This window comes from Chlorocebus sabaeus, chromosome 2 (assembly GCF_047675955.1).
Source record: "Chlorocebus sabaeus isolate Y175 chromosome 2, mChlSab1.0.hap1, whole genome shotgun sequence".
Lineage (NCBI taxonomy): Eukaryota > Metazoa > Chordata > Mammalia > Primates > Cercopithecidae > Chlorocebus > Chlorocebus sabaeus.
In genome coordinates this window covers 52,714,549-52,742,253 of record NC_132905.1, presented here as the reverse complement: position 1 = coordinate 52,742,253, position 27,705 = coordinate 52,714,549, and the positions used below count along the sequence as shown (strand labels likewise).

The 27,705-nt window shown below is 42.3% G+C and overlaps 1 protein-coding gene across 2 annotated transcripts in view; it reads left to right on the top strand.

Annotated features, from left to right (window-relative positions):
• The window catches only part of SPTLC3 (serine palmitoyltransferase long chain base subunit 3), a 194,543-nt gene that overhangs the window by 113,225 nt on the left and 53,613 nt on the right, over positions 1 to 27,705 (top strand). For both annotated transcript variants that reach the window (XM_073008457.1, XM_073008455.1), the window contains 3 exons: positions 8,995 to 9,100; positions 16,433 to 16,652; positions 25,531 to 25,657. In XM_073008457.1, the coding sequence (XP_072864558.1) occupies positions 8,995 to 9,100; positions 16,433 to 16,652; positions 25,531 to 25,657 (453 nt within the window). The remainder of the gene's footprint in view (positions 1 to 8,994; positions 9,101 to 16,432; positions 16,653 to 25,530; positions 25,658 to 27,705) is intronic.

The window sequence follows — 27,705 nt, the reverse complement described above, 5'->3', positions numbered from 1 at the left end:
TGTTATCCCTACCTGTGGGCTGAGGGAGCTGAGGTATGAATCCACAAATTCCGATTTGTGACTGATTGAAGGCTGCTCCCTACTCAGGCTATGTTCCCACAGCCAGAAAAAGAGCTCTTAGACGAAGAATGACCTGTGTTTGCATTAAGAAGCTGGGCTGAAAGGATATAGGCAGGATGTGCACAGCACTTGTTAACACTCTTAACCACTAGCTGAGTCCAGCTACTTACTGCCAGGCCATGTGGAGGTCTCAGAAAGCTATGGTCCCTTGTGGAAAACTCAGTCCAGTGTGATGGCTAACGGAGCCCTATCCTGTTAGTAGCCTCAGTTTCAATTCAGAATGCTGAAGTTTGGTCTCTGCATTTTTGCCGGCTAAGTACTAAGAATATCTCTTTGCATTTTCTGCTGTGGGCAGCTTCAGGGACATAGCCAACCCTCAGGCTGCCCTTGTGCTATCCCACCATTCTCCAGCCATTTCACCGCCTCAGCTACAGAGTCAGCTGCAACCAGGAACCAACACATTTGTTCTCCATGGTGATTCTGGTGCATTTTGAGGAAATGAGCAAATGATGAAGTTATTTTTCCCCAGTATTTCTCAGGCTTTCGTATGCACACGAGGTACTTGGGGGTCTTGTTAAAATGCAGACTCTGATTGAGCCGGTCTGGGTGGGGGCCTGAGATCCTGCATTCTGACAAGCTCCTGGGTGCTGCTGCTGCCATGCAGAACCACACTTAGAGCAGCGAGACTGCAGGCAACCTCAGTCCTCAAGTGAGTCACAAAGACTTTCTTAAGCTAGCCTTGGAGAAAAGCTGTTTCTTTGGCTTAGACAGTTGCCATGAGGTCAGAAGTCCAGGCAGGCCAAGAATTGGAGTGGTTAAAAAAAAAAAAAAAAAAAAAAAAAAGGTGGAAAGGAAGAATCAAAATTCTACCTAACAGCAACTAAAGACCGAGAGGAGGAAGAAAAAGAAGGCCAGTGTTTCCCAGAAAACTCTGAGCACTACCTAGTCTGCAGAGGAAGAGCTCATGAGGTTGTTTAAGTAAAACGTTAAACCCATACACATGGCTTAGACTACTTTGCAAGCCATGATCTTTTAGATCTCAATGTCCAACTTGGATTTCTAAACTAGTTTGTTTAATAAAGACAGCAATTGCCTCCCTATCTTTTGATGATAATCAACTGTATTGAGCCTTCGTTGTAATGAGCCATTTACATTCACCAACTCATTTTAGCCTCATAACCATAAAATGAGGCACCTGCTACTCTTATCTCCTTTTTGACAGATGAAGAAGAAACTTCTATAAAGTGGTGAAGTTACTTAGATACACAGAGCTAGTAAGAGTCAGAGCTGCTAAACTTAGGAAGTCTGACTCCAGAGTCTCCGTTTTTAAGCATGACACGCTACCTCCTTTCCTGGCCTTTTCTACCCTCTGTTTGCCCCTAGACGGTAGACTGATTGTACCAATGTAATACTTGGTAACCTCCATCTCCCATACACCTCTCCCAGGGCCAAGGCAGTTTTGTTTAGGTGGATGCTGCCAACACCCACCTGACTGAAAATCCTAACCACTGGGCTCCTACACTGTTCCCTAAATCATGTCTCACCTTCGTGCATTGAGTCCCCTCATTTAGGGATCCCATCTCAGTACTTTGTCTCATTCCACAATCTCCTCCCTGAGGATCAGAATCCTACGCATTGCATCAAGCCCAGAGCCCAAGTGTATTGGACACCCTGTCCCTGGTTTCTAGGCTCTGCCTGTCCTTCATCTCATGCCTACAGGGTCAAAAGTTGCTGCAGTTACCCCCTCCCCCTGCAGGGTAAACAGGCCCTGTCCCTAGCACCTGCCTCATCCATAAGCCCAACCCAGGTCATCTGCTCTCAGCTGTCTTTTGCACTCTTCCAAGAAGATCCCCTTGCTTCTTTGAACTGCTTAAGGCCAGGCAACCTCTATCCACATGTTTAAAGAGCCACCCAGAAAACCTGAACCAAAGTCCTTGCACAATCTGCTTTATAAAACTTAAAGGCACCAAATTTTCAGTGTGCCAAAAATGCCATCTGTGATCTCATGGAGAACAGACCCCAAAAATGTGACTTTCAAAAAATAATTGTTTTGCTTGCCAAAATTGGTCATTGTGATTTTGTTTCCACCCAAAGGCTAAACAAGGGGGACAATCCTCCCCACCGCCATCTTGAAAGTAAGAATAATTTCTTTGTCATTATTCATAGCTACTTAAATATCCACTACTTACTATTTCACATTTGGGCTGAATCTTGAAGGATGAAACTGCATGTCCAGAGGAATAAGAGGAGTGGATATAGAGATGGGGGGTAAGGGACTAGAAACAGTAAAAAGTAACATTCATTCGTCGTCCATTCATCTTTTCATTTACAAAATATGAGTGCCGCTGATAGGTAGACAGAAAAATATTTTTGCTGAGCAACCCAGAGAGTAGGGAACTAAAGGGTGTCTCTAAATGCAGCTGAAAGGGGCCTTGGATGACAAAGAATAAACCACCAACCACACCAGGAGCATATAGAAAGTGGAGGCTGAGTTTCGGCCCCAACCTCGTGTTCCTGGATCCAGAGGAGAGGAGGCGGGGGCACTGAGAAATGGGGCAGTGAGCGAAGATCTCACATTAGATCTAGGCCTTTGGAAAACCCACAGCTGCACAAGAGAAGAGAAAGGAGGAAGCCCTGGCGTATGCAACGGTGTAGCCATTCAACAGTGAAATAAGAGGAAAGTTAAATGTCTGGGTTTTTGCTTCAGGAAGACACACTATGAACTATGCCCAACCTACCTTCTTGGAAGATTCTAGGTTCCTTGCTGCCTTGTGCCTTCTTTTCACAAAACTGCATCTTCAGCTTTTCCAGATCCGGGAGGCTTGCTATCATTAGGGTTTTGAGTGTAAGAACAGGCAGAGGCTCAGGTTAGCTAACAGCATTTGTCACCTAAGCCTGATTGTAGTTTTGGACACATAGTTGGATTATTCCAAGTATTTAGCAATTCAGTAATCCAGTTAACCATGCTGGTGAAAAGCTAAGACTGTTTTGCACTAGGCACCAGAATGTGGTCTCCACATTTTCACTTCTTACAGCTAAACATTTATAACCATCTAATAGGGTTTGGCTGTGTACCCACCCAAATTTCATCTCGAATTGTAGTTCCCATAATTCCCATGTGTTGTGGGAAGGACCCAGTGGGAGATAATTGAATTATGGGGGCGGTTTCCCCCATACTGTTCTCGTGGTAGTGAATAAGTCTCATGAGATCTAATGGTGTTATAAGGGGTTTCCCCTATCGCTAGTCTCCCACTCTGTCTTGTCTGCCATCATGTAAGATGTGCCTTTCCCCTTCCACCATGATTGTGAGCCTCCCCAGCCATGTGGAGCTGTGAGTCCATTAAACCTCATTTTCTTTATAAATTACCCAGTCTCAGGTATGTCTTTATTAGTAGCATGAAAATGGACTAATACAACACCAAACCAGCTCAATCCTTTTAGTCCTCTACAAACCAAAAGACACCTCCTTAGTGAGTCAAATTTTGTGCTGAATAACACCAAAGGAATTATTAATGCTCAAATAATGGTTATTTAAGTCCGTGCTGTGTCATTATGACTCGAGAGCCATACTGTATAATAGCACCGTGTGTGTGCCTAGATGGTGTCAAATTTATACTTTCAATTTTCATATCTCAGAATATTCTTATTAAATCCACAAGAACAGGTTTGTTTGGAGGGCTTTTGTTTGGGGAACTTTTTTTTAACAAAACTTCTGGCATTCTTTTTTTCATCTGCAAAAAACAAAAACCTAATAGTCCTTCCCTACGTCTCAGAGGTGTCATGGGAATTAACATAATGCAAGTGTAAGTGCCTTAATAAGCATCATCATTTAAAAAATCCCTTGCAGATGTGAGCATGCAGCTTGCTGAACCAGTAGAATCCCATAAGACCTGCAGAACATAAATCACAATCCCTTAAATCCGCGGGTTTGTAACCCACGCACTGTAGCCCTGTAGAACTACAGAGAACAAGAGAGGAACATACCAGGGGCTAAGGTGGGGCCAGAATCCAGGCCCAGCACAGTCTTCCCTTTTCCTATGTAGCTTCTGTGATTCTAAGAGGTCGGAGAGCTCATCCCTCGCAGGAGAAAAAAAAAAAAAAAAACGCTAATTGATTTTCCTTCTGCTCAAGAATCCTGGTGTGTTGACCCTGGGGGTGCTGTGAACTCCACTAAAAACCACTCCCATGGAAATCTCCATTAGAGTCAAACACAACGAAGTCTTTGCCTTGGAAAAGACTGAGATTCCTCTTGCTTCCCTCTGTGAAATGTATAAAACACAGCGTGGCCACTGAAAGTCTTGATTTCATGTCTTGCGTGTTATTTTTTAAAATGGAGAAAAGCTTCTCTTCAGGACTCGTGGTGTTCATTTTAAAATCCTGGATTAATCCATCGTGTGTATGTGACCTTTTTGGTGCAAAAACAACACAGTAGCCTCTGAATTTACATATTTTTTCCAAATCTTAGAATATTCATTTTAAAATGACTACTAATGTACTTCACTTGGGTTTAGTTTTTATTCCAATGGCATTGGAGTCACATTTACCATGTATCATTTCTGCACAAAAACTTACAAATTCCAAATCCCAGAAGGGAAAACATTCTTAACAGGAATACTTCTATTCACCATCTCTTTATTCCATTCAGAGACTTTGGTTATAGTTGATGAATAATAGTATAAAAGATTATAGACATAATAAATAAAAGATTATAGGAAAAGAAGACCGCTTCTCCAAGTCGCAAGGTTTTCTTCAGTATTTTAGGAACTCTGCCTAAACAAAAGTGAAAAGAAGACATCCAAATAGGTGAAAGTTTATTAACTGAAAATTTTAAAACAAGAAAGCCGCTTTTTGTTTCTTTGGCTGCCATCTGGTGGTTAATAATATACACTAAAACACGTTCTTGGGAACATTCAAAAAATATCTATCTGCTCGTGTTTAAAACAAAACAAAAGATACCATCAATTTTTTAAAATATATTGCAGGTAGGAGACATTTATCTTTTCTAATAATTCTTATTTAGATCCACAAGTGGCATTTCCTTGCCTGTCTCCTAGTCTACGTTCTTTCTCCAGGAAAAGAACATTGATGCAATCATTAAATAATGATTAAGCCTAGTACTGTGTACTAGGACTAGGGCGAGAAGGATGAGGACGAGGTCCCTGCTTTCAGGGAAGAGACAGATGAAAGCAAAAAACGAACATCGTGATGAGTGCTTAAAAAAGAACAGACAAAGTCGAGAGGGACACCAAGGAGGAAGTCCTTAACTCTGTTCTGTGTTATTGACGAGAAGAGTTTGGGTTAAGACTTGAGTGATGGGTGAGCACTCTCCAGACAGACAAGAGGAAAAAAAGCATGGAGGAGAATCAGGAGGCTGTGTGTTGGGGGATGTTGACAAACTATGTCAGAAAGACAGGCAGAGGCTAGATCAGGAAGGGCCATTCCCTAATAGTATTAGGCAACTATTATTGGAACAAACCTCAGTGGCCAATAATAATCAGCATGTATTTCTCACTGGAGACTGCTGGTGAGCTGGGGTAACCGTGCCTTACGTGCCATTAATCCTTTCCCAGGGCCAACCTGAGACCGGGGTCTAGCCTGGGCGTTTTCTTTTTCTGTCACTAGCAGAAGCACAAGAGAAAGAGTAGAAATGCAAACGACCTCTTTAGATCTAGGTTTGGAACTAGCAAACTGTCTCTTCTCTGTATTCCGTTAGCCAAAGCAAGTTACTCAGCTGAACCCAAGCCAAGAGGCAGGGAAACTCTCCACCCGTGAGAGGGAAGGACTGCAAAGTCACAGAAGAAGGAACTCAAATGAGGTGGCAAATGGGGCCAATAATGTAGTCTGCAGCAAGTTCTATCTTGGAAATGGGTTTCAGGTTCCCATATTTGTCTAAAAAAATGGTTAGAAAAACCCTATATCGATCAAAGTAGAGGTGGTCTGGCTTTGTGTTATGAGTTCCAGACCCCAGGGACACTGTGCATGCAAACGTCTTGGGTCCTGTCCCACACCAACTGATTCAAAATCTCTGAGTAGAAATTTCAAGAATCTGCATTTTAACTGGTTACCCAGATGATTATTTCTATTCATCCTGAAGGTTGGGAACCACTGGAAGATTAATGAGAAAATAGAAAAAAAAGTCAAGGAAGAAACATAAAAGGAAAATAGGTTAAAAGAGGAAATAGTGCTCACGAAGAATACTAGAAATAGTGGGAAAAGGAATAAGAAAAACCAATGAAAAATGGTGTCCAGATGGCCAAGGGAAGAAGCTTAAAAGATAAGTGTGTGTTGAATCCTGTCAAATGCTGCCCACAGGTCAAGTAAAACAAGAACTGAGGAAAGCCCTGTAAATTTTCAATTAGGGAATATTATGTGAAAAGAATACAATAGTGATGCCAGGATATCATGAGGCCTGTTTTGCAGATGAAAAAAAAAAAAAAGAAGAAGAAAGAAAAGGAAAGTGGCATAAAACAAAAAAAAAGATCTACCATTCTTCCATTTCTTCTTTCACAGGTCCTTAAGGTCTTGGTGAAATTGATTAATTCCACATTTAAACTTACATAGCACCTGAAAAGTTAGTTTCTGGCTAATGATTAAAGAAAGGAAAATGACCTTTTTTTGTATCTGTTGGTTCTGATATCATGCCAGATATTATTGGTAGCATACTGATAGCATACTGTATCTAATACCTAAGGCTTTATATATTTGAATGAAGAATTATTCCCTTAATTCTTCATTATTTAATATGTATTTCCTTTATTTTTCCATTATTTATATGATGTTTTCTTAAGGAGGTTAAAGGAAATCAAATAGTGCATTAACACTGCTGTTCGGATTCCCAAGAGATCTTGCTAGTATGCAGCATCTTATTCATGTCCCACGCTTTTTCTGAATTTCAGGACCCAATATCCAGTCTCTAGTGGGTGGATGCTGACGACAGCTTGGAAGGTGCCACGCTAACAGGGGCCTCTCAGAGTTGAGGTTCTCATATTGCAGTCAAATTCTGACTTGTCCTATCCCACTCCAATTCATAGGAAGGCACCTTTGTTTAAATGTGGTTTGCTTAAATGTACTTGATAATTTAAAAATACACACACACAAATATATTCACAACTCTATTTCAAAGAACTATCTTATGGCCTCATTGAGTGTGGCAGGGTTGCAGTGTGGAAAAGTTAATGCACCCACTAGTGCATTCACGCAGCTTTGGGGGAAGCCCTAAAACAGATCCAAGCATAGACTGGAGACTCAAAGACAAAGTTGAAGGGTTCTCCATTGAGACCAAGAACTGCAGCTAATTTGAGCCTAGACCGGCGAGTGATAAGCCAATGCACATCTACTTCTTGAGAGCTTTGTCTATCGTGGTCAAAACCAGTACTGACTATGTAGCTTTAGATTTATCTTTTTTTTCACTTTGAGACAGAGTCTCACTCTGTCACCGAGGCTGAAGTGCAGTGGTGCGATCTCGGCTCCCTGCAACATCCGTCTCCTGGGTTCAAGCAATTCTCCTGCCTCAGCCTCCCGAGTAGCTGGGATTACAGGCGCCCACCACCATACCCACCTAATTTTTTGTATTTTTAGTAGAGACTGGGTTTCACCATGTTGGCCAGGCTGGTCCCAAACTCCTGACCTCAGAGATTTATCTTTGCTAGATGTCATCTTTTGTGAGCATTTTAAATGGTGTCTCTAATGCCTAGTGAACATTGCATAATAGTCAAGCCAGCAGTTAAGTAGCATCTCCATCTTTTAAAATTAAGATTGGCTTCTGGACCTAAAGTATTTCAGTTTCAGATTCTCAAAAAAGGGAAAGCCTAGGAAATGCAAAAAAATACACAGTAGAAATATAATCAGTCTTAAAAGTATGCCCATAAACCTTGGCCATTTTTTTCTTGCTAGGCTCAAAAGTTAAAAACAAAATCACACACACACACACACACACACATACATACCAAACAGCTAGGTTGGTAGGCAAGTTCTTCTAAATGACCTCTCAACCCAAGCCCAGTCATCTACATCTGATTGCAGATAAATGAAATGTCACTATTCATTATATTTGACATTAGAAGTTAAAAAGATTATTCTGCCAAACATTCATCCTCCCTTGTTCTACATCACCGTTTCATTTGAGAAGCAGGGACAATGGCTTCCACATAAGGCAGCAAAGGGTAGTGTTACAAATGTGGATATGGTACAGACTACATGAGTTCAAATCCTGATTCTGTTGCTTATGATAGACCTCCGGCAGTTAACTCCTGTGTGCCTCAGTTTCCTGAACCACAGAATGGAAACGCTACTAGTACTTCCTTCAGATGGTTCTTCTGAGGATTAAATGAGGTATGACAAAAACTGAGCTTAGAAGGGACACAGATAGGGCTCAATAACTGTGAGCTATTATTGTGTTCAGAGATCTCCAAATATTTTGAAAAAGAGGCTTCATTGTCCCACTGCTTTAAAGTTTTGGAACTTCTAAGGTTGGGGGATGTCAGAAATCAAGTCTCAAAGGGTAGGAAGTGAGATCCGTGCAAACTCAGCTAAACTCTAACACGCTCGTGTCTAAACGATTGATGAGTGGTATTAATTATGTCTCTCGGAGTTCATTTCAGCCTGCAACAAAGCTTAGACCTAAGAGATGCATTTAACGTACAATTTCAATCTCTCTAAGGCAGGCAGGGAGAGCCTTTAAGAGCCTAGGAAACCATGCCCCACTGGTGAGAGTTTACTCTGCCTACTTGTAGAAATCCGGCTATTTGTCTTGTCAGAGTTAAGTTCTACTGAAAAATAGACCTCTCTGTCTCTCTCCCTAAGGGTTCTCTGATTCTGAATTTGTTCTCTGGAAGTTTAGGTCTGAGTGTAAACATAAAACATCTGGAAAAAGAAAGTAGAAAAGGAAAAGTAAGCCCTTTCATGACTGAATTTCTTTTTTGGTATTATTTAAAGACACACAAAGCCTAGAGAAGCTCCTGAGAGATGCTGTCATCTATGGCCAGCCTCGAACCCGCAGAGCTTGGAAAAAGATTCTCATCCTGGTGGAGGGTGTCTACAGGTATGTAAATAACAGAACACATTTTACGACTAGCAGGCCTGCAGGAAGCTGATCAGTGCGGAAAGGCTGACCTCTCCTTGCTAAACAGAGCAATGACTTAGAATCGGTTATTACAGAGGGACCTGAGACAGAGCCACCAATGGGAGCTGTCAGACGTGGGTCATCTGTCTTTTTGATGACTCTCTATGACGGAGCAGTTTGGAGGCTGTCCTGCTTGAGAAGGCTTCCTCAGAAATATCCTCGCAAGGCATTGCTAACTTGAGTAGATTCTTTCCACTCCCTTTGACTGCCCCAGAGTTTCAAAGGTGTTTTGCAGCTGGGTTATTCAAGATCAGAACACTCCTTGCCTTTATGACTGGTAGAGATTGCTGACGGGTGGCCCAGATGCCCCTACCTGGACAGCATGCCCAACCCCCAGCTGCTTGCTGAACTTGGTTAGTGCTTGCCATCAGAATACAAAAAATCTGCCTGTTTTCCTCAAGGTAGGAGTAACCTGGAGTGCAATTCTTGTTCCAGAGCCAGCAGGTAGGAGTGTGCTGATGTCTAGTCCCTAAGCCAAGGAGACATTATTTCAGAGTGCCCAATCCTAAATCAATTCTCAGACAATCCTAACGTTGGACAAATTGAGGGAGGTATCTCCTATAATGATAGAAAAGTGAAAAACGTTAAAAGGAAGGAAGCGAAGGCTGTTTAACTTTAAGACAAGGAGGCGTATGGCTACAAAGGAGACTTGAGAATAGACATAGGATTTCTTTCAACCCACTAATCTCATTAGTCCCTGAGTGCACATTTTTTCGGCTACATGAGTGAATAATGAGCAGCAGTAGAAGTGTGCCTTTATTCCTTTTAAGAAAAAAATAAAGTGAATTCTCCCAACTTTAAAATAATAGTAATAATAAGCTTGGTTTCACTTTATTTTTAACATTTTTAACTCCAGTACTTACTGCCCCCGTGGCTAGGGTTCTGGATGTTCCCCGTCCTACTGTGGGAAATGCAAAGTTTGCATTTCCAGTTTCTACTAGCTCACTTTCTGCATCACCTACCAGTACCTCCTCCAGCCAGCCCGGAGAGTACGTACTGTTGATGAAGTCTTTGGGAGCACTCTAGACATAGTAGTTCTCCAGGCTAAGCTTGTCCTTGCCCCAGACTAGGCACATTTGGCAATTTTCAGTCATTATAACTGCAGTAGTGTGTGACTGGCATATGGTGGACAGAGGCCAGGGATGCGGCTAAGCATACTACGATGCACAGCACAGCCCCCATAACACAGAGTTATCTAGCTCAAAATGTCTATAGTACCAAGGCCAAGAAAACCTGTTCTGGTATAACTGACAACTTGTAGGCCTTAACTTGCTATTTTAAGAAATAATCTCATATTGACTCCGGGCTATCATAACCTCAAGCATGGATCTTTTTCCCCGTGTGATTTGTGCTGCTGCCAGCCTGGGAGGGGAGCAAATACTCCTTATCTAAACACCTGTCATTCAGGCCTAGATTCGTGGGAGGACAGAGCAGCTGAGAGAGAGCAGACTGGGCATCTCCTTTAAGCAGAGTAAACAAAACCCCAACTGCAAATAAACAGAAGTTGGCTTCATTAAAGGAAAGTTAGGTCTTAACCACTTTAATCATGGCTGAAATTAAGTAGACCACCGGCATTTTACTGGCAAATATTCCCATCAGCCACACAGAGAAACCACTCCAGCAGCAGGACTTGTTACTGGTCTTGCCAGGCCTGCATCCCACCACTTCAGAAGGACAAGGGAGCCAGGTGTGGACTTCCAGCTCCAGGCCAGAGTGGCACCAAATCACAATTTTCATTGCACTAGCAATAGTGACTGCTCAGTTACCTATTGCCATGTAACAAACCACCCAAATCATAATGGTTTACACAGCAATGATTTATTATTTCCCATGCTACCGTGGGTTGTGTGGACCAACTGGACAGTTCTTCTACTCCACATGGCATTGGGTGGAGGCCACTTCATTCAGCTGACAGTTTGTCTGGGGCTGGAACATCCAAAATGACCCCACTTGCACATCTGGCCCTCGGTACTGGCTCTCGCCTGGAGTGCCATGCTCTCTTCCACACGGCTTTCTCTATAGATAGTCTCTTCTCATTCTGTAGTCTATTCAGAACTCCCTTACAACGTGGTGCTGGCTTCCAACAGAGCAGAAGTGAAGGCTGCCAGCCCTGGGACATTATCCCTTCTGCCCTGACCCATTGGCCCAAGCACATCATGAGGCCAGCCCAGATTCAAAAGAAGGTGAAATAGACCCTACCCCCGATGGAGGATCCACTTGTATGTACAAGGATGGGAAGCTTTGCAGGCAGCCATCTTCGGAAGCCATCTACCACAGTGGTTCAATCAACCTGGTGACGACACAGAGTGAAGTCCCCACTTTCCATGAATTTTCCTTCACGAGGAGGTTCCTTTCATTTCACCCACACAGGAATGTTGGCTTTAAATGAGACCAAGACCTAAAAGGCCACATTCACAGATAGGAAACAGGGCATCTCTTTGATAAGCCTCAATAGCTCTTGAGGGCTTCAATTTCCTTGTCTGTAAAATAAAGGTAGCCTAGAGTTCAGTTCTACAGCCTTAAACCTCAAAGGAAAAGCCTTTACACAGGTGTTCTAATTTGCAACTCTCACCAGATAAGGCCAGATGCAGTGGCTCATGCCTGTAATCCTATCACTTTGAGAGACAAAGGCAGGTGGATCACTTGAGGTCAGGAGTTCAAGACCAGCCTAGCCAACATGGTGAAACCCCACCTCTACCAAAAACACAAAAATTAGCCAGGTGTGGTGGTGCACTCCCATAATCCCAGGTACTCAGGAGGTTAAGGCACAAGAATCACTTTAACCTAGGAGGCGGAGTTTGCAGTGAGCCAAGATCATGCCACTGCACTCCAGCCTGGGAGACAGAGACAGACTCTGTCTCAAAAAAAAAAAAAAAAAACAAAACATTATTTCCCATAGTATTTTCCAAAGGAGGGTTAGGAATGTGAAGTCAATAGTTCACAAATGCACTCCTACCCTTCAGAGGTATATTAGGAATGCATATCTTGTTGATACCTACACAAAGGCTCCTTTGAATTATAACTCCCAGATTTTTTCTCTTGCTTGTGGTCTGCCACCATGGCTAAAGAACCCCCACATACATCACCACAGAGCCCACACACATCAATTTTTTCATAACCCCCAAAGAGAGCAATCAGCCAAATCAGAAATTTTCAGGGAGATATCGAGATAGGAAAGGCTAGATACCCAGTCTGAGAAGTCATCAAACTAATAATAATAATGTCATCATTCATAGGTATTATTATTCTTATGTAGAATATAGACGAGTCAGGATTTGGAGGCAGGCCTGGGACCTAGGTTCAAATCCTGGCATCACCACCTACATCTGTGTGGCCTCCATAGGGTACTTCGGTAATTATAAGTATTGAATGAGGTCATATAAGCTAGTGTTGGCAGAGGCCCAGCCCATAGAGAGCTCACAACCAAGAGTGGCTGTCTTCATCGTCACATTGATTTTCAGTCTAAGAAGTTGCAACTCAGAAAACAATAAGTCATCTATGTTGCAAGGTTATTTGCTCTTCATCCATCCAGAAAGTGGACGTTAGAGAAAGAAACTCACATCTACCATGTGTCTACTCCTTGCTAACATTTCCCATGTGCAACCTTGAGTAAGCCTCCAAGAAGTTACTGTAAATATGAAGAAATTGAGGCTCAGAGGCCTAGATAACTTGCCCCAGGACAGATAACTGAGATGAGGCAGAGCTGGGATTAAAACCAGGTGGCCCTAGTGAGACAAAGGCTCAATGTAAATAGAAGAGTCAGCCCATGTGTCCACATCCAATGAAGTAAATATGGAAAATGCAAGATCACCCATTTGACCTTTACCATTAACCTATCTAGGCCTCAATTTCTTCATCTGTAACACACGAGCATTGAAACTTGAGATCTAAAGTTTCATGAATGCATGACTTTGGGTTTAAAACTAAAACAGTATTATTTCAGTGTTCTGAGCTGTATGTTTTCATTAAGTATCGTTTTAAAATCTCATTTTCTAATTTCATGTCTCTGAGAAGTCTAGATCTCTTATCAACTTACAGTGGTAGAGAATATCAAAATTATTCAAACATATCCTTAAGATGTGGTGTCCCAAATAACCTGGGACATAAGCTAGCATAGCTGGAGCACTAGCCTGGGACATAAGCTAGCATAGCTGGAGCACTAACCTGGGACATAAGCTAACATAGCTGGAGCACTAACTTTCAAAATAAAATTAATCAAGGAATAATAGTCAGCTCTTCAAAAACAAATACATATATAAACATAGGCACATATGCTGTAACCTCAGAATACCATTTACTCTAAGAGTGTAATCTATTCTCCTATGCTCAAAACAATGTAAATTTAAGGATTGAGAACTTCAGTGGTAAATTCTCACCTGTATCTCCATGATTTAAACAAATAAAGAAAAGAATAAGAAAACATTCGTAACTTTATTTTTCATTGATCTTAACTTTCTTTTTCTCTCTTTCCACCTTACTTTCTTGTTTTGAGTTATACTTTGGGCCCACCAAGGAGATTTTTCCACCGTGTGAGTTAGCTAGCCAGTGGTTTAATTCTCCCTCTGCCAGTGGATAATATGGTTTATATGTGGAGGGAAAAGTGGTGAGAGGGAGATTTCAAAAAGGAGGCTTGTCACTTAGCTAATACATTATGTAATAGAAAAGATATAAAGGAATTATTCACTGGCTTGCTGGTTTAAGAATAATTCAAGTCCCTGAACAGAGCTTCAAATTAACTCATGGAATTATCTTTACCTACAGTTGTGTTTTAGTTGTTTTTCTTCTATTGAAGTCAAAAGAAAAACACAACCTTCCATTCAGGAAGAAAGAATAAAACACTGTTCTTGTTTTCTGTATCATTTTTGGCACTGTTTTTTGACAGCAATTCATGGGAATAACATAGATAGCCTTTTTATGCATACACTAGACTCCGTATCCCACTATGGGAAAAGGCTCAATTCAAATTTGATCACATTGTGAAAATGAAAACTTAGTGTGGGTGAATATAACGCTATAAAAGCTGAGTTCTCCCTAGGACTCTATGTGTGCCCTGCATTAACTCCAGAAGTCAGCAGTATTGTAGAGTCATTAATCTTAGAGGAAGAAATATAAACCAGGTGGGCAGGCTCCTAACATCAGCTAGACCAGCCCCATGGAAGGATGGTTAATTAGCTGCCTGCAGTGTCTGCAAACACTGTGGAACATTAACTTTGGCTCCTGTCAAATACAGTTCCAGGACAAAGAATGGCTATTTGTGGCTTGTCAGGGTTTTTGGCATATTTGTGTTACCAACTTACAACATTTTAAAGAGAAGAAAATTCTAGATTTCTGAGGACCTGCGGCCATTTATTATGTATGACATCCAGCATGACACGCATATGCCTCACTCGTATAAGATACAACACAGAACATTGTCAAGGGCTCCCAGTTTCCCAAGTTAGGACTCGTTACAACCATTTCCTCCTAAGTTCCTCCTCCTAAGGACCGTGACGATTCACTAAATGCCCATCATGGATCAGGTAGTTTACAAGCATGATTTCAAGTGATTGTTATAAAGACCATGTGAAGAGGGGCCCATCATCCTGTCTGTATTACATATGAGGAAACTGAGGCAGAGAACATCATGCAAATTGCCCAAGTTCAAAGTTAGTACACTTAGGCAGCCAGATGGCCAGACTGTCTTCTCCTCAATGGAAACAATTTTAACAAGCAATTAGTTTAAGAACATGTTGGAATTAACTCACAAACTTACACAAGAAAAGACAACTCTATTTGGCCTTTATTTCATTAAAATTTGAACGCGGCCGTCCAAAACTATCTCGTGGAACACACAAATGCTGCACCCAATGATCATGATACTCTTTGCAAACCAACACCCGTTGGTCTGGGTAACTGTGTACACAGCCAACTGGACTGTTTTGACTGAATCGACCTAACACTTAAGCTTATTTTTTAATACATTAAATTTAATCTAATAAATAATTAGGGGAAAAAGGAGAAGTTCAACTCTGTTTGATTCAATGAATTAGCTCTTGAACTAACCTAAAGGGTTGTTTGAATTGTTTGACAAGTTCCTTTGTGTGGTGAGTATGTCTGTGTGTTTTCGTACAACTCGCCTGTCAACGCAGTCAAAACTGTGTGCAACATAGACACAGCTTGCAAAGTGTTCTGAGAACTGATTCGTGTCAGATTTTTTTAATCCATTGAGTCCCAGAGGTGCCATGTAAATATAAATTTTAATTTTACTTATTCTTAGATTTCATTTTTTTCCCTTTGTGCCAGAGGATGTAACAAAGCTTCCCAGGAGGGTGTTTGTTAATGCAGAGCATTTCTCTCTCTGCCCTTCAATTTCATGATAGAACCATGGAAGGTTCTATCATGTATCTTCCCCAGATCACAGGACTTGAAGTGCTTTTGCAGCTTACAATATCATGAAAAATAAAGCACTTCGGGCTAAAACAAAAGAGCTCATCTACAGCAGTGGCCCCTATGTGTGGTCCCCAACCATTGGTGGTAGCATCTCCTGGGAGCTTGGCAAAAATGCACGTTCTCAGCCCACCCAATACCGACTGAATCAGAAACTCTGGGGTGGGAGTTTAGCAATCTGTGTTTTAACAAACGCTTCAGAGGATTCTGATGCTCACTGAATTTTCTGTTCCTCTACCCTAAAGGAACAGAAAGAGGAGACACCTCAGTCTTTGACTTGCAGTGGGTATTGAACAAGAGGTCTTAAAGACTTCCTACTGTACTTTAATTAACACTATGATGTCTTAAATAAAGTTCTGTGTCTTTTTAATTCCCTCTTTTAATCTATGGCAATTCAAGCACTGAATTTAAGTCAAACAGACCTGGCCAAACAGACAATGCCAGGAAGAAAAAGGGAATGACTATAGAGTAATTTAATCTATTCTAGCAGAATAACTAGAATCCAAAATGGTCAGTCTAGTTACACTAGTTGGCTTTACAAATAAATTGGATCAATAATGCAGTGAGCTGATTGTTTGCTTGGGAATTAGCTGAAACCAAAAGCACTTAAATCCATTGAATGTAAATTATTTTATCCAAGTAGCATAGAAATGCCCAACCAGCCTTACAAGATTGAGAGGGTTGTCTCAGACAAATAAAACATGCCTTCAGAACAAAGGAATGGCGTGTGTCAGGGAAGACTGCCTAGGATGTACTGATGGGGAAGCTGACGGAGCTTCCCAGGAGGGTATTTGTTAGTTATGAGCATTTCTCCTTCTGTCCTAGCATGGAAGGTTCCATCGTGCATCTGCCCCAGATCATAGCTCTAAAGAAGAAATACAAGGCTTACCTCTACATAGATGAAGCTCACAGTATTGGGGCCGTGGGCCCAACTGGCCGAGGTGTCACGGAATTCTTTGGACTAGACCCTCACGAAGTTGATGTGCTCATGGGCACATTCACCAAAAGTTTTGGAGCTGCAGGAGGTTACATAGCTGGAAGGAAGGTAAGAGAGGGACCCCTTGTGTCTGTTTAAAACCTGAGCGCCCTGGGGATGCCGTGTGTAGGGCTTCTCTGAATTTCATGAAAGCTTCAATTCAGTTCACCACACCTCAGCTGATCACTCCAGCCTGGCTACAATGGGTTCACAGCCAGATAAGGCCCAGAATGTCGAGGAGCTCTCCCTCGCATAGTGAAGAGGAGGATGTGATGAGTGATCACATTATAATGAAATGGCAACACTGGCCATGTACACAAGGTGCAAAGTACCAGGGAGAGGAATAATTAACTTTGTTAAGTAGTATTTAAGATATGGTTTAGATTGAATGTCCACCTTATAGACAGATAATGGGGGGCTGTATTTAACACAGAGAGAGAATAATGTATACCAAGCCACAGAAGTGATAACGGATGTTCTGAAAACTATAAGCAGTTTGGGGTTTGTGGCATTAAAAAACACAAGGAAGGTAATAGCAACAGTAGGCAAATGTTAGTTATTAGGGAGGCTGACCCTGTGTTACGAGTTGTGGATTTTAAGAGTTTTAATCAAAACAGTGGCAGGAATGTACTTTTAAGAAATTTTCTCTGCAAAAAAAATTCTTTCCATAATGTTGCATAAACCATAGGTCAAATCCTGCCATTCTCCAGTATCTTATCAATATGCCTTAAAAATTCTTATCTGCTGGGATTAGACTGTTAAGTGAATGTTGGCCCTGTCAAGGATCTTGAGTCCACTTGGTCAATATCACCAAGAGGTTTGTGAAAATAAAACAATAAATACTTGAGAGAAATTTAAAAGGAGGGAAAGGAAAGGGACAAAGAAAGTCCAATATTCAAACCTGGGTTTGAGAGATAAAGGAGCCAGTTATCCGACCAATAAGAGGACAGCCTTGTCCAAATTCTGACACCTATCTCAGACAAACCTACACCTGTCCCAAAGAGTGTGACAGTGATGTTGGCTCAGCTTAGGATGGCACACCAGGCCCAAAACCAGTGCATGCAAGTGGTATCAACAAAAATCCCCACTTCCTTACCTATTGTGATGAACAGGAATTTCTGGTAAACCAGTTAGACAAACCAAGAAGTACAGCAGGAAACAGTCCTCTCATTGAAAGCTCATGATTTAAAACAACAGATTTAATTCTGGCCACTGGCTCTGCGATGAAATCCACAGATGCTTAAAATGTTCAGAGTTGTAAGTGGTTTTTACCCTTCAATAAGCACTGCTTTCTTTCAGGTTCAAAGCATTGTTTTTCATCCCCTCTCCACTTCCCTGTGGGAATTAGCCGGGTAATGCTAAAACCATTGGGAATGCCCAGGATCTTACAAACTTCAGCTAAATCTGGTGAAAGGTTAAATGTTCCCTTCCTAGACTGCCGAAGCAGTAGGATCAGAGGGTCTCAAATTTAGGAGCTCCCTGATCCCGGCTACATTGCCTTGTGAGCTTGTGGTTTTGTGATTACTTTAGCAGCAGTTCTGAACTTCAAAATTTTTAACCAAGCGTAACTCTGTTTCCTGAACCAAAGGCACCTGAATAAACTGAAGCAAGCCAATCCTTGAAATGTTGTCAAATTTGGTGGATGTCACATTTTTCCTCCTAGAGTGCCTTCATTTGATACCCACTTTAAAAAAAGGCTCGTGACTAGCAGAAGTAAAGACCAGTTCACCATGATTCTCTCTCATGCTCTCCATTCTGACATTAGCAAGAGTATTTTTAAGGTGTAGATGTTCCTGTGTACACAATTTCTACTCATCTGGCATAGATACCGAGCAATTATGAAAATTACCATTATTTACCTTAATCCGGATGCAGAAAAAGTATGTACATCTGTTCCTTTTCTTACCTTTTAAAATGCTCGTTTTATGCATATTTAGATCCAGAGGGTCGCATCATTCATTCCCTCTCCTCTCCCTCCTTTTTCCTCCCCACCTTTCTCTGTCTTCTCTTCCCCTCATGTTGCACTGCAGTGTCTAAATTTACCACTAGATGGCAGCAAGAATTAGAGGTGTTTGGCAGAGACCCGTTAGCCTCCCCTGAGATCTACCGCCCTAAAACAGCAAGATGCAAAACCTTGAAAACATAGGACTGTTTCCAAGACCTGGACGGTGAGCAGGAGCGCACTTAAGAAAATGCACGTATCTCTGATGACTTAAAAATCAGTCAGATACACACCTATGGTTTTGATGAGACTGTGACAAACCTGGGTAAACAGGCTTCCTTTCGGCCTAATGAGCTCATGATTTAATGGAACTTAGGTATCTGTTCCTTTGTACCTTTAATTCTTTTTAATTATGTTAATTTTTATTATGTATAATTTCAAGTTAAATTATATATTGTATTCCTATGAACTTTAGACAATTTTGTGAAGAATTTTTACTTTGAGTCTGTTTAAATTATGCTTTTTAACTGAAACAACATAGGATTGGGCAGATACTAAAGAAAAACTACTTCTACTAGTATGTTTAAATAATTAGAGTACAGTTTTCAAACTCTGATAACTGTACTGTAAGATAGATAGATAGACAGTTGATAGAGAGACGAATAATCTCCCAGATACTTTGCCATATATCTCAGTTTAGGGGATTATTGCAAAATAGCTAGGATTCTAAACCAATGTATACAAAAGCAACAAAATTGAACATAAAAAAGTTAAAGTACACACGTTCAGACTTGCTGTTTTTCTGAAACTGTATATAATTTCAATTTCACTGTGCCCATAGGGTTCTCAGTAAACCCTGAAATTTGAAAATAATCAGTTAGCTCCAAAAATCTAGAAAAAAAGATTTAAAAATCTGGCTCTTAACCCTCTTTTTAAATGTTAATATTGGTGTAGAGGGGCTGCATTTCCAATAACAGTGTCTGGGAGGTTCTGGAAATCTTTATGGAATGGGTCAAGGTCAGAGCTTTATATATTAGCAACTAGATGAGTCATGTAATGAAATATACTTGAAAACAAGGAGGAAAAAATGGTTTAGCATGATGATACTACCAGAGAAAACAGAGGTTTTGTTTTGACCTCAGAGCCTTTTCCTCACAAAGTGTCCTACAAATTCCCCTCTGCTAATTGGAGGTTGCTGCCAGGCTGTGATCCCCTCTTTCCACTCAAGGAAACTGCTAACAGTCTGTCCAGAGCCAGCAGAGTTTTGCTGTTCTGCTCACTTTGAGTTTGGAGCCACTATAGACGCACAGTGAACAGCCTAACTTGGAGGAGTCTGTCCTTTCAAGACTTTCCTGATGAAATTCCAGATCACTACTTCTCTCCACCTGTCAGAGCTCCATGCCATGAATGGCTTCTTTGAAGGGAAGCCTAAGCTGATGAGACTAGGTTTCTTATTTTTATTCTTTTACATCTGTATTGATCCTGTTGCTGGGAAATGTGGTCAATGCCGAAGACCCCAAACTTTTCCCCAGACAAGGATCTTGAGTCCACTTATATGCTTGGCACTGAACACTGTCTCCCACAGCCTCCACAGGCTGACCAGAGACTTGCAAATGAATGAAGCGATGGTAGCCCTTGTAACTGATAGGTTGCAGGGCTGGAATTCTGGAGAAAGGCACTGGGACAGGGCAGACAAATTTGGGGTGAGTATTAGTCCCAGAAGCCCGTATGCCAGCCAAAGCCGGGTCGCTCTAAAAAGCGAGCCCTGCCCTGCACGCTAGGCCCTGGCTGTATTTAACATCCCTTTGAAGTAAGCAGGGGTCATGGCGTGAGCTCTGAGATGTTTATTCTAAGAGTCTCCTGTCTGATTTCCTCCCAAAAAAAGCCACCCTTGCCCTTGAACTTCAGGCCCATGGGTAGAGAAAACAATCAGGGTTTTGAACTTCCAAATGGATGTGGAAACCTCAGTATGAGGAGACCTCTAGCCCACCCTGAAGAAGACACATCCCAGACTCACCTTGCAAAAGACCAAAGCCACCTCTTAACTCATGGCTCATAGCACCCACTGGGGAAACAAGAGGGGGAATTCGTAGCCAGGAATCAAGGCTCTCCCTGACACTCTCCAGAAGTTACTCAAAGAGCTCCATTTTTTGAACCACACAAGCAAATAAACTTCCATCCAGAAACTCAGACCCTAAGAGAAAGCAAACTCAGTCCAAAAAAAATAAAATTTGGGGCAAGATAGTCTTAACATTAAAAGGAACCAGTGCTTCACCGATGAGGTATTCATTCAAACTAAGAAGGCTCATGACCTTGACTTTAAAAACTGTCTCAATCTGTGAATTAGGGTTGGGGACATTGGGAAGAGCCCTTTTCAACATCAAAGGAAGTTCTGTTTTGTTTCCTTGTCTGATCTTTGTCAGTGATGACCCCCAAGCTAAGTCAGTAATACCCTATATGCTTTGAGGCCCCTGGCCATCTTTCCTCCATCTCTAAAACTCCTCTGTTTTCCATTAGACCGTCAGTATTTAGCAGGCCACTACTAGGTATCCACCACCATGGATTTTAAAAGAAGTGTAAAGCTCCATCCCTGGTCTCAAGGAAGTTTCAGTCCCTTTTGGAGAAATAAGAGAGATAGACATGAAACATTTTGAGGCCAATGTGACTCAATCTGCGGTTTAGTACCATATGGATGAGTAGATCAGGACGTCTCCCCACCCTCTCCAAAAAGAGGAACAGTCTCTGGGTTAGGAAAAGCACCGCAGAGTAAGGAGAGTGGAATTGGGGTCTGTGCTCTCTGGACCCCCTCATACCACACCAAGCTTACTCTTCTGGGGAGAAGTCTAGAGAAGTCAAGTGTGGTCTAAGGGTGGGGCTATACAGTTAGCTTCTTTGGGTCCAAATCCTTGTTCTACCACCTTTTGGGAATAATTTGGGAATTCTCTGTGATTCAGTTGTTCTGTCTACAAAATGCCGATTAAAACAGTATCTACCTGAAAGAGTTATTGTGAAGTTTAAATGTATTAATGCATACAAAGTTCCTAAAATGGAACCTCAGGCCACCGGGGAATATCAGCTATGCTGTTAGCTTCTAGCCTTATCAGCTCTTCAGGGTCATTCAACCTGTCATCAAGCCTAGGTGCTCCCTTATTGAAAATGTTTCTCTTTTCCTTTCTTTTCACTCCTGCTGCTACCCCTCCCCATAAGGATGCAGGAAGAGCTAAGCTGAAAATCCTTGGTTCGATGTATAGGTCTATCAATGTGTAGTCACACAACCTTAGAATGTAACCATGTGCAAAACGAGAGAGTTGAAACAAGGACACTCCAAAAAGCTTTTATATTTTGGTCCCCTCCTCCCACGCCATGCTCCCAGTTCTAAGAATCTTTCAATTGGCTATTCATTAACAATAATTGGCCAGGCACAGTGGCTCATGCCTATAATCACAACACTTTGGGAGGCCAAGGTGGGCGGATTACCAGAGGTCGGGAGTTCGAAACCAGCCTGGCCAACATGGTGAAACCCCGTCTCTACAAAAAATACAAAAATTAGCCGGGCGTAGTGGCACATGCCTGTAGTCCCAGATACTCTGGAGGCTGAAGCAGGAGAATTGCTTGAGCGCAGGAGACAGAAGTTGCAGTGAGCCAAGGCCATGCCACTGCACTCCAGCCTGGGTGACAGACAGAGACTCTGTCAAAAAAAAAAAAAAAGTTACCAACTGCATCAGGCATTCACTGTTTCACTGTGTACCGGATGCTTTTCTAACCATCTCATATATGTATTCACCCATTTCATCCTCATGAACTCCGAGACAGGTATTACTATGATCTCATTTTCCAGAGAAGCCAACTAAGGCACAGAGAGATTTAGTAACTGGCCCATAGTCACATAGCAATAAGTGGCAAAGCCAGGATTTGAATCCAAGCTATTGAGCACCAGAGGCTGCGCTGTAACTCCTGGGTTATACTCCCTCCAAGGGGACAGCTCCTTAATCCCTTGTCTCAGAAGCACTGGCTTCTCCCTCTCTTCCCAATTGACATCTCCATTCTGTGCCCATAAGATGCCATCCTTATTCCTAATTTTAGGACAGACCCATGCTTTTTTGCTCCTCTGCATCTATTCAAATCTCCCCATCCCTCATGGCCAGATCACACTCTTGAAACACCTTGTTCCTGACGGAGTTCCACATGAGCCTCCATCATCCAATTCCCAGAACCCACCCACCGTCTCCTCGTTGACTTCCCCTGCATCCTGTAGGGAGATATTCGCTCCAACAGAGAAAAGCAATCCCTGCTGCTGCCCCCCAGGAGCACGGAACACGGCACTGTGAAGGACAGCCCTGACTGTAGCTACTCTGGCACATGACTGCTGTCATCTCTTTGAGGCACCTCAGATACTCCAAAGTGAACTTTCTGGATACCCTGTGGCTGATGAATTCAGTCAGGCCAGCATCATGCACATACTTTTCAGATATGGGGAAAACCCACCGAGCTTTTTTCATGAGGCTCACCAAATAAAAGGATCAGCAAAAAACTTAATTTCATTTATATAAATGGATAACGGATGCCAGGGACTAGACCTATGGTCCTTTTCTATCCTCCCTCCCCTCCTGGACTCCCACACATGTCTAGGACGTAGAAAGTTATTGGTATATTCTTGCTGGAAGGAAAGGTGGAAGGAGGGAGGGGAAGAAGAAAAGAGGAAAGAAGGGAGGGAGAGAGGGAGGAAGGAAGGAAGGGAGGGAGGGAGGAAGGGAGGGAGGGAGGGAGGGAGAGAGGGAGGGAGGAAATACTTTGAAATACAGAGAAGAAAAGGATTTAAATAAAAAATTTGAAATGAAAAGAGAGAGGGAGAGAGACAGAGAATCAGAGTAGACAGGAAGGGGAAGGAAGGAAGCTAGAAGGAAAAGAAGAAGCAAAAAACAAAAGGAATAGTTTGAAGTGAAGGAGAAGATGGAAAAGGGAAGTCATAGAAGAAGGATGGGTGGACGAGGAGATTCAGAATGAAAGACATATTGAAGAAGGCAGGAAGAACAGAACAGATTCCCTGGTTCCCCTCATGGACCAGGTAGAGTCATCACATCATTAATTTAACCTTCACCAACCACTGTAAGGCAGGCCACACACTGTTCTGAGGAAGAGAAACTGTGAATGTTGAAAATGCTTATAAGCAACAATGCCCACACACACCCAAGAGAGATGGAATAGTGATGGGCAGGGAACAGGCCCAGGCTCGGTGGTGGGAATGAATGTGACTAATGAAGGAGGGTGAGGAGGACATGAACCTACCCCAAAGAAGAGGATCTCGATTCCCAAGAGCTCTTTCCAAATCACCTTCATGAGGAAGGAAGACATAGTGAAGACACTTGCCTAAGTGGGATTCTAAGCTGTGCCATTATTCTAAAGAGAAGGCACCTGATCCTTTAAAGACCCCACTGCTGATGCAGAGGGCTGCCATCAGCCCATTAGCTTTTCTGAAGGACACTCTGAGGGTCCCAGGCCATGAGACACTGTAGGTGGGCTGATGGAGGGTCTCTGCAATCCAACTGAGCACCTGCAGGTGCCAGCTCTAAGGCCCTCACCACTGCGGCATTAGGTTACTGGAGCTTCTTAGGGCTTTCAGCAAGCTTACTTGGGACCTTACATTTGGCCTCAGGAATCAGGCATACAGGTGAAAAATGGCTCCTCCCACTGAAGACCAGAATTCTGTAACAGCTCAGCATTCCAAAGAGTGTTACACAAAATACACAAAATTCCAGTAGTTATCTGCTGCCCAAGGCATAACCAGAGTTTATCTGGTCCTAACCTATATTCTGGTTTCATTTCCCACAAACCTGTACTCAAACTGTCCTTTGCTGTCCTCCAAACATGCTGCCTCCATTAGTTTTTGCTGTGTAACAAACCACCCCCAAATTTGGTGTCTAAAATCACCACCATTTATTTAGCTTACAATTCTGTCCATCAACAATGTGGGCTGGGCTCAGCTGAGGAGTTCTTTTGGTCTCATCTGGACTTGCTTCTGTACAATAGTCCATTGCTGAGTCAGCAGGGCACTGCTTGGCCTGGGGTAGCTTCAGCTGGAGTGGTCCTTCTCTATTCCACATGGTTGTCATCCTCCAGCAAGCTAGCTCAGGCTTATTCACATAGCAGCTGGAGAGAGTTCTGATAGGACAAAAGCACTCAAGGCATTTTGAGGCATAGACTCAGAACCACCACACCATCATCTCTGCCATATACTACTGGACAAAGAAAGTCACAAGGCCAGCCCAGATTAATCCACCTTTTGATGGAGGGAGCTGCAAAGTTGAATTGCAAATATGCATGGTTACAGGGAGTGAGAGAATTACAGCTATTTTTTGTAAACACTCTACTATACATGCCTTCTCCTTTCTTGCTTGTGTTCCTATGTTCAGCTTCTCTCTTCTGCCACCCTCCCTCCACGTTTTCTTTTCCTCCTTAATTATCTTCATTCTTCAAGGCTTAATCATATCTCCTCATTGGAACCTTCTCTATCTACTTCAGCTAGAAGGACCTTCTGTCTTTCCTCTGCATCTTGCAGCCCTGTTGCATGTCCTAGTTTGCATGGACTGTGACTTATTCTACCATGCTTGTTCATGGGCACAATCGCATGTAATATTCTCAAGGGCAAGGACCACATCCTGTGTTCTTTGGGCACCGAACACAAAGTCAGTGCTCACACATAGTAGGTACTCAACAAATGCTTCAGGAATCATTTTTTCTTCACACATCTGGTTTTGCCTTAAAGTTCAACTCCAAATTTGCAGCATCCTGCTTTGCTGTAGATTCTAGGTTTTTGAGGGAGAAACTATGAAGGAAATAGAAAAAAAGAGTTTGATGAAAACCATTGAGAGTTGGACCCCATTCCTCTTTTGAGCTGTGAGATCAAATGTCTTTTGCTATGAAGATGGGGATGGGACTAGATGTAATTCCCACCACCAGTGTTGAGATTCACTTGCCTTCTTTTTGGGTTTTACCTCTTTATTTAAGGACCTTGTGGATTATTTACGGGTTCACTCGCATAGTGCTGTCTATGCTTCATCCATGAGCCCACCGATAGCAGAGCAAATCATCAGATCACTAAAACATCTCATGGGAATGGATGGGACCACACAAGGTAAGAGGATCTGCATAGAGCACAGCTCTTGCATCGCTCTGTCTCCCTTCTGCCTCACTAATCTTTCCGCTTCTCAAATACACACCTTTACCTTATAGAACCCTATTTGTAAATCAAGCCATGTGATAAATGCACAAAAACTGCTGTTAGCACACCACACAAAAACTCTTCGTTAAAGCAAAGAAAACTTTCTAATTTACCTCATTGTGAACAGCAAATTGAGATAATTTTCTGTGATCAATTATGTTGAAATGAAGCAAATATAGTGTGTGTGTGTGTTTGCGTGTGTGTGCGCGCGCACGCTTGCATGCACATGCTTGCCTGTGCTTGCTTGGGACTGTCACTTGTGTTTCCCTAAGACCAAAGTAGCCAATTTAATATCCAATTTTTCATCCTTTTATTTTTTATAGCCAGAGGTTGGGTAATGGAAGGCCACCACTGGCCATTTGAGGATATATAGACAAAACACACACAATAACCTTCCAGCCATTTCTTTGCCAGTGGGAACAGAGCTAAACTGTGCTTCCTTACTCAACCCAAATTAATCCTTTTTGAAAAGTTGTTTCATAAAAGCATCTTGGAACTCTCCCTCCATTTTGCAGAGATGGTTTATAGAGATTCTACCTCATGTCACACACCAGAGGGGATACGGTGCTGAAGAAGGCAGTTCTTGCTGCCAGGCAAGCTGGTGAGCACATTTATGGAAGTAGCCAATTTATCCTGGCCACTGGACTGTACAATCCATGTGCCTCACCTCACTTCCCAGCTGTCCTGAAGTCCGACATTGTTTAATGCAACCCTCCAAGCCTGCTATTTCAATAGAAGTATGGGGTACTCCATCAGTTTTTGGTATTATTAAAGCAGCAGAATATTCACATACAAATTTTACCAGAAGCCTACTGTATAAAACAGATAAGAACAAGGCTGATCTAGTTATAGTAGTGTCTTCACTTACCCCCATACTGATACCCCCTGGGGCCCTTCTACTGAGCCCTAGTGCTCCCAAGACACTTGTTTGAAAGACAGGACTTTTTTTCACTAAAGCAGGGTAAAGGCCTGCAGGAGGATATTTTTTCCTCCATATGAAATGCAGTGATTGGCTGATCTCTAGGATTCCTTCCAGGTTTGCCTTTTCAGTGTTATGACTCTGCATCTTATTGATTGGTCTTTGTGAAAAGAAAACAACAGTCCAGTCTAGGAAGCCCTTATGGTATGAGACTGAAGGTAGCTGCCTGGATCTGACTCCTGTGATACTATTCACTCATGTGTGGCCTTAGACGAATGACTTACCTATTCAACCCCGAGCAAGTGACTCAACTTCTCTGTACTTCAATTCATCCAGTTATAAAGTGAGAAAAAATGATATTTAGGAGCCAAGGTTTTTGTGAGAAGTAGATACATTAATCTGTATAAAATATTTAGCATTGTGTCTGGAGACAATTATTAGTAAGCATTATATAATTGCTTGCTACTGTTATTTGCTGTTGTTTCTGAGGTGATCAACAAGTATTTGAACCATTTCTCAGAGATGCTGCAGGAAGCATCGTTATGACAGAAGTGAAGTAGGACTAGATATCCTCTAAGATAAGATCCTGGATTAGTAGGATAAGGGAGGTTTTGCCACCATAATAAATAAACCCTGTAGATCTCAGTGGCTTCACAGAACCAAGGTATTTCTTGTTTGCATCACATCTAATACCAATCAGTCAACTCTCTACACAGTGCTTGTCTTTGAAGACAGTGACTCAGGCTGCTTTCACCTTAAGGGTTCGTCATCTCAACACATGGCCCCCATGGTTACCAAGGTAAAAAGAAAGGGAGGGCCAGCCTGGAGGTGATTCCTATCACCTTGTTTACAATCTATTGGCCAAAACTAGTCATATGGCCACACCCTAAAAAGAGGCCGGGGTAAATTAAGGGATACAGATTGGATAAACATGTACCTTTATTTGGGGGGGAGGTTCTTTTTTGGGGGGGGTTAAAAATTTGAGACAGAGTCTTGCTCTGTCACCCAGGCTGAAGGGCAGTGACGTGATCTGGGCTCACTG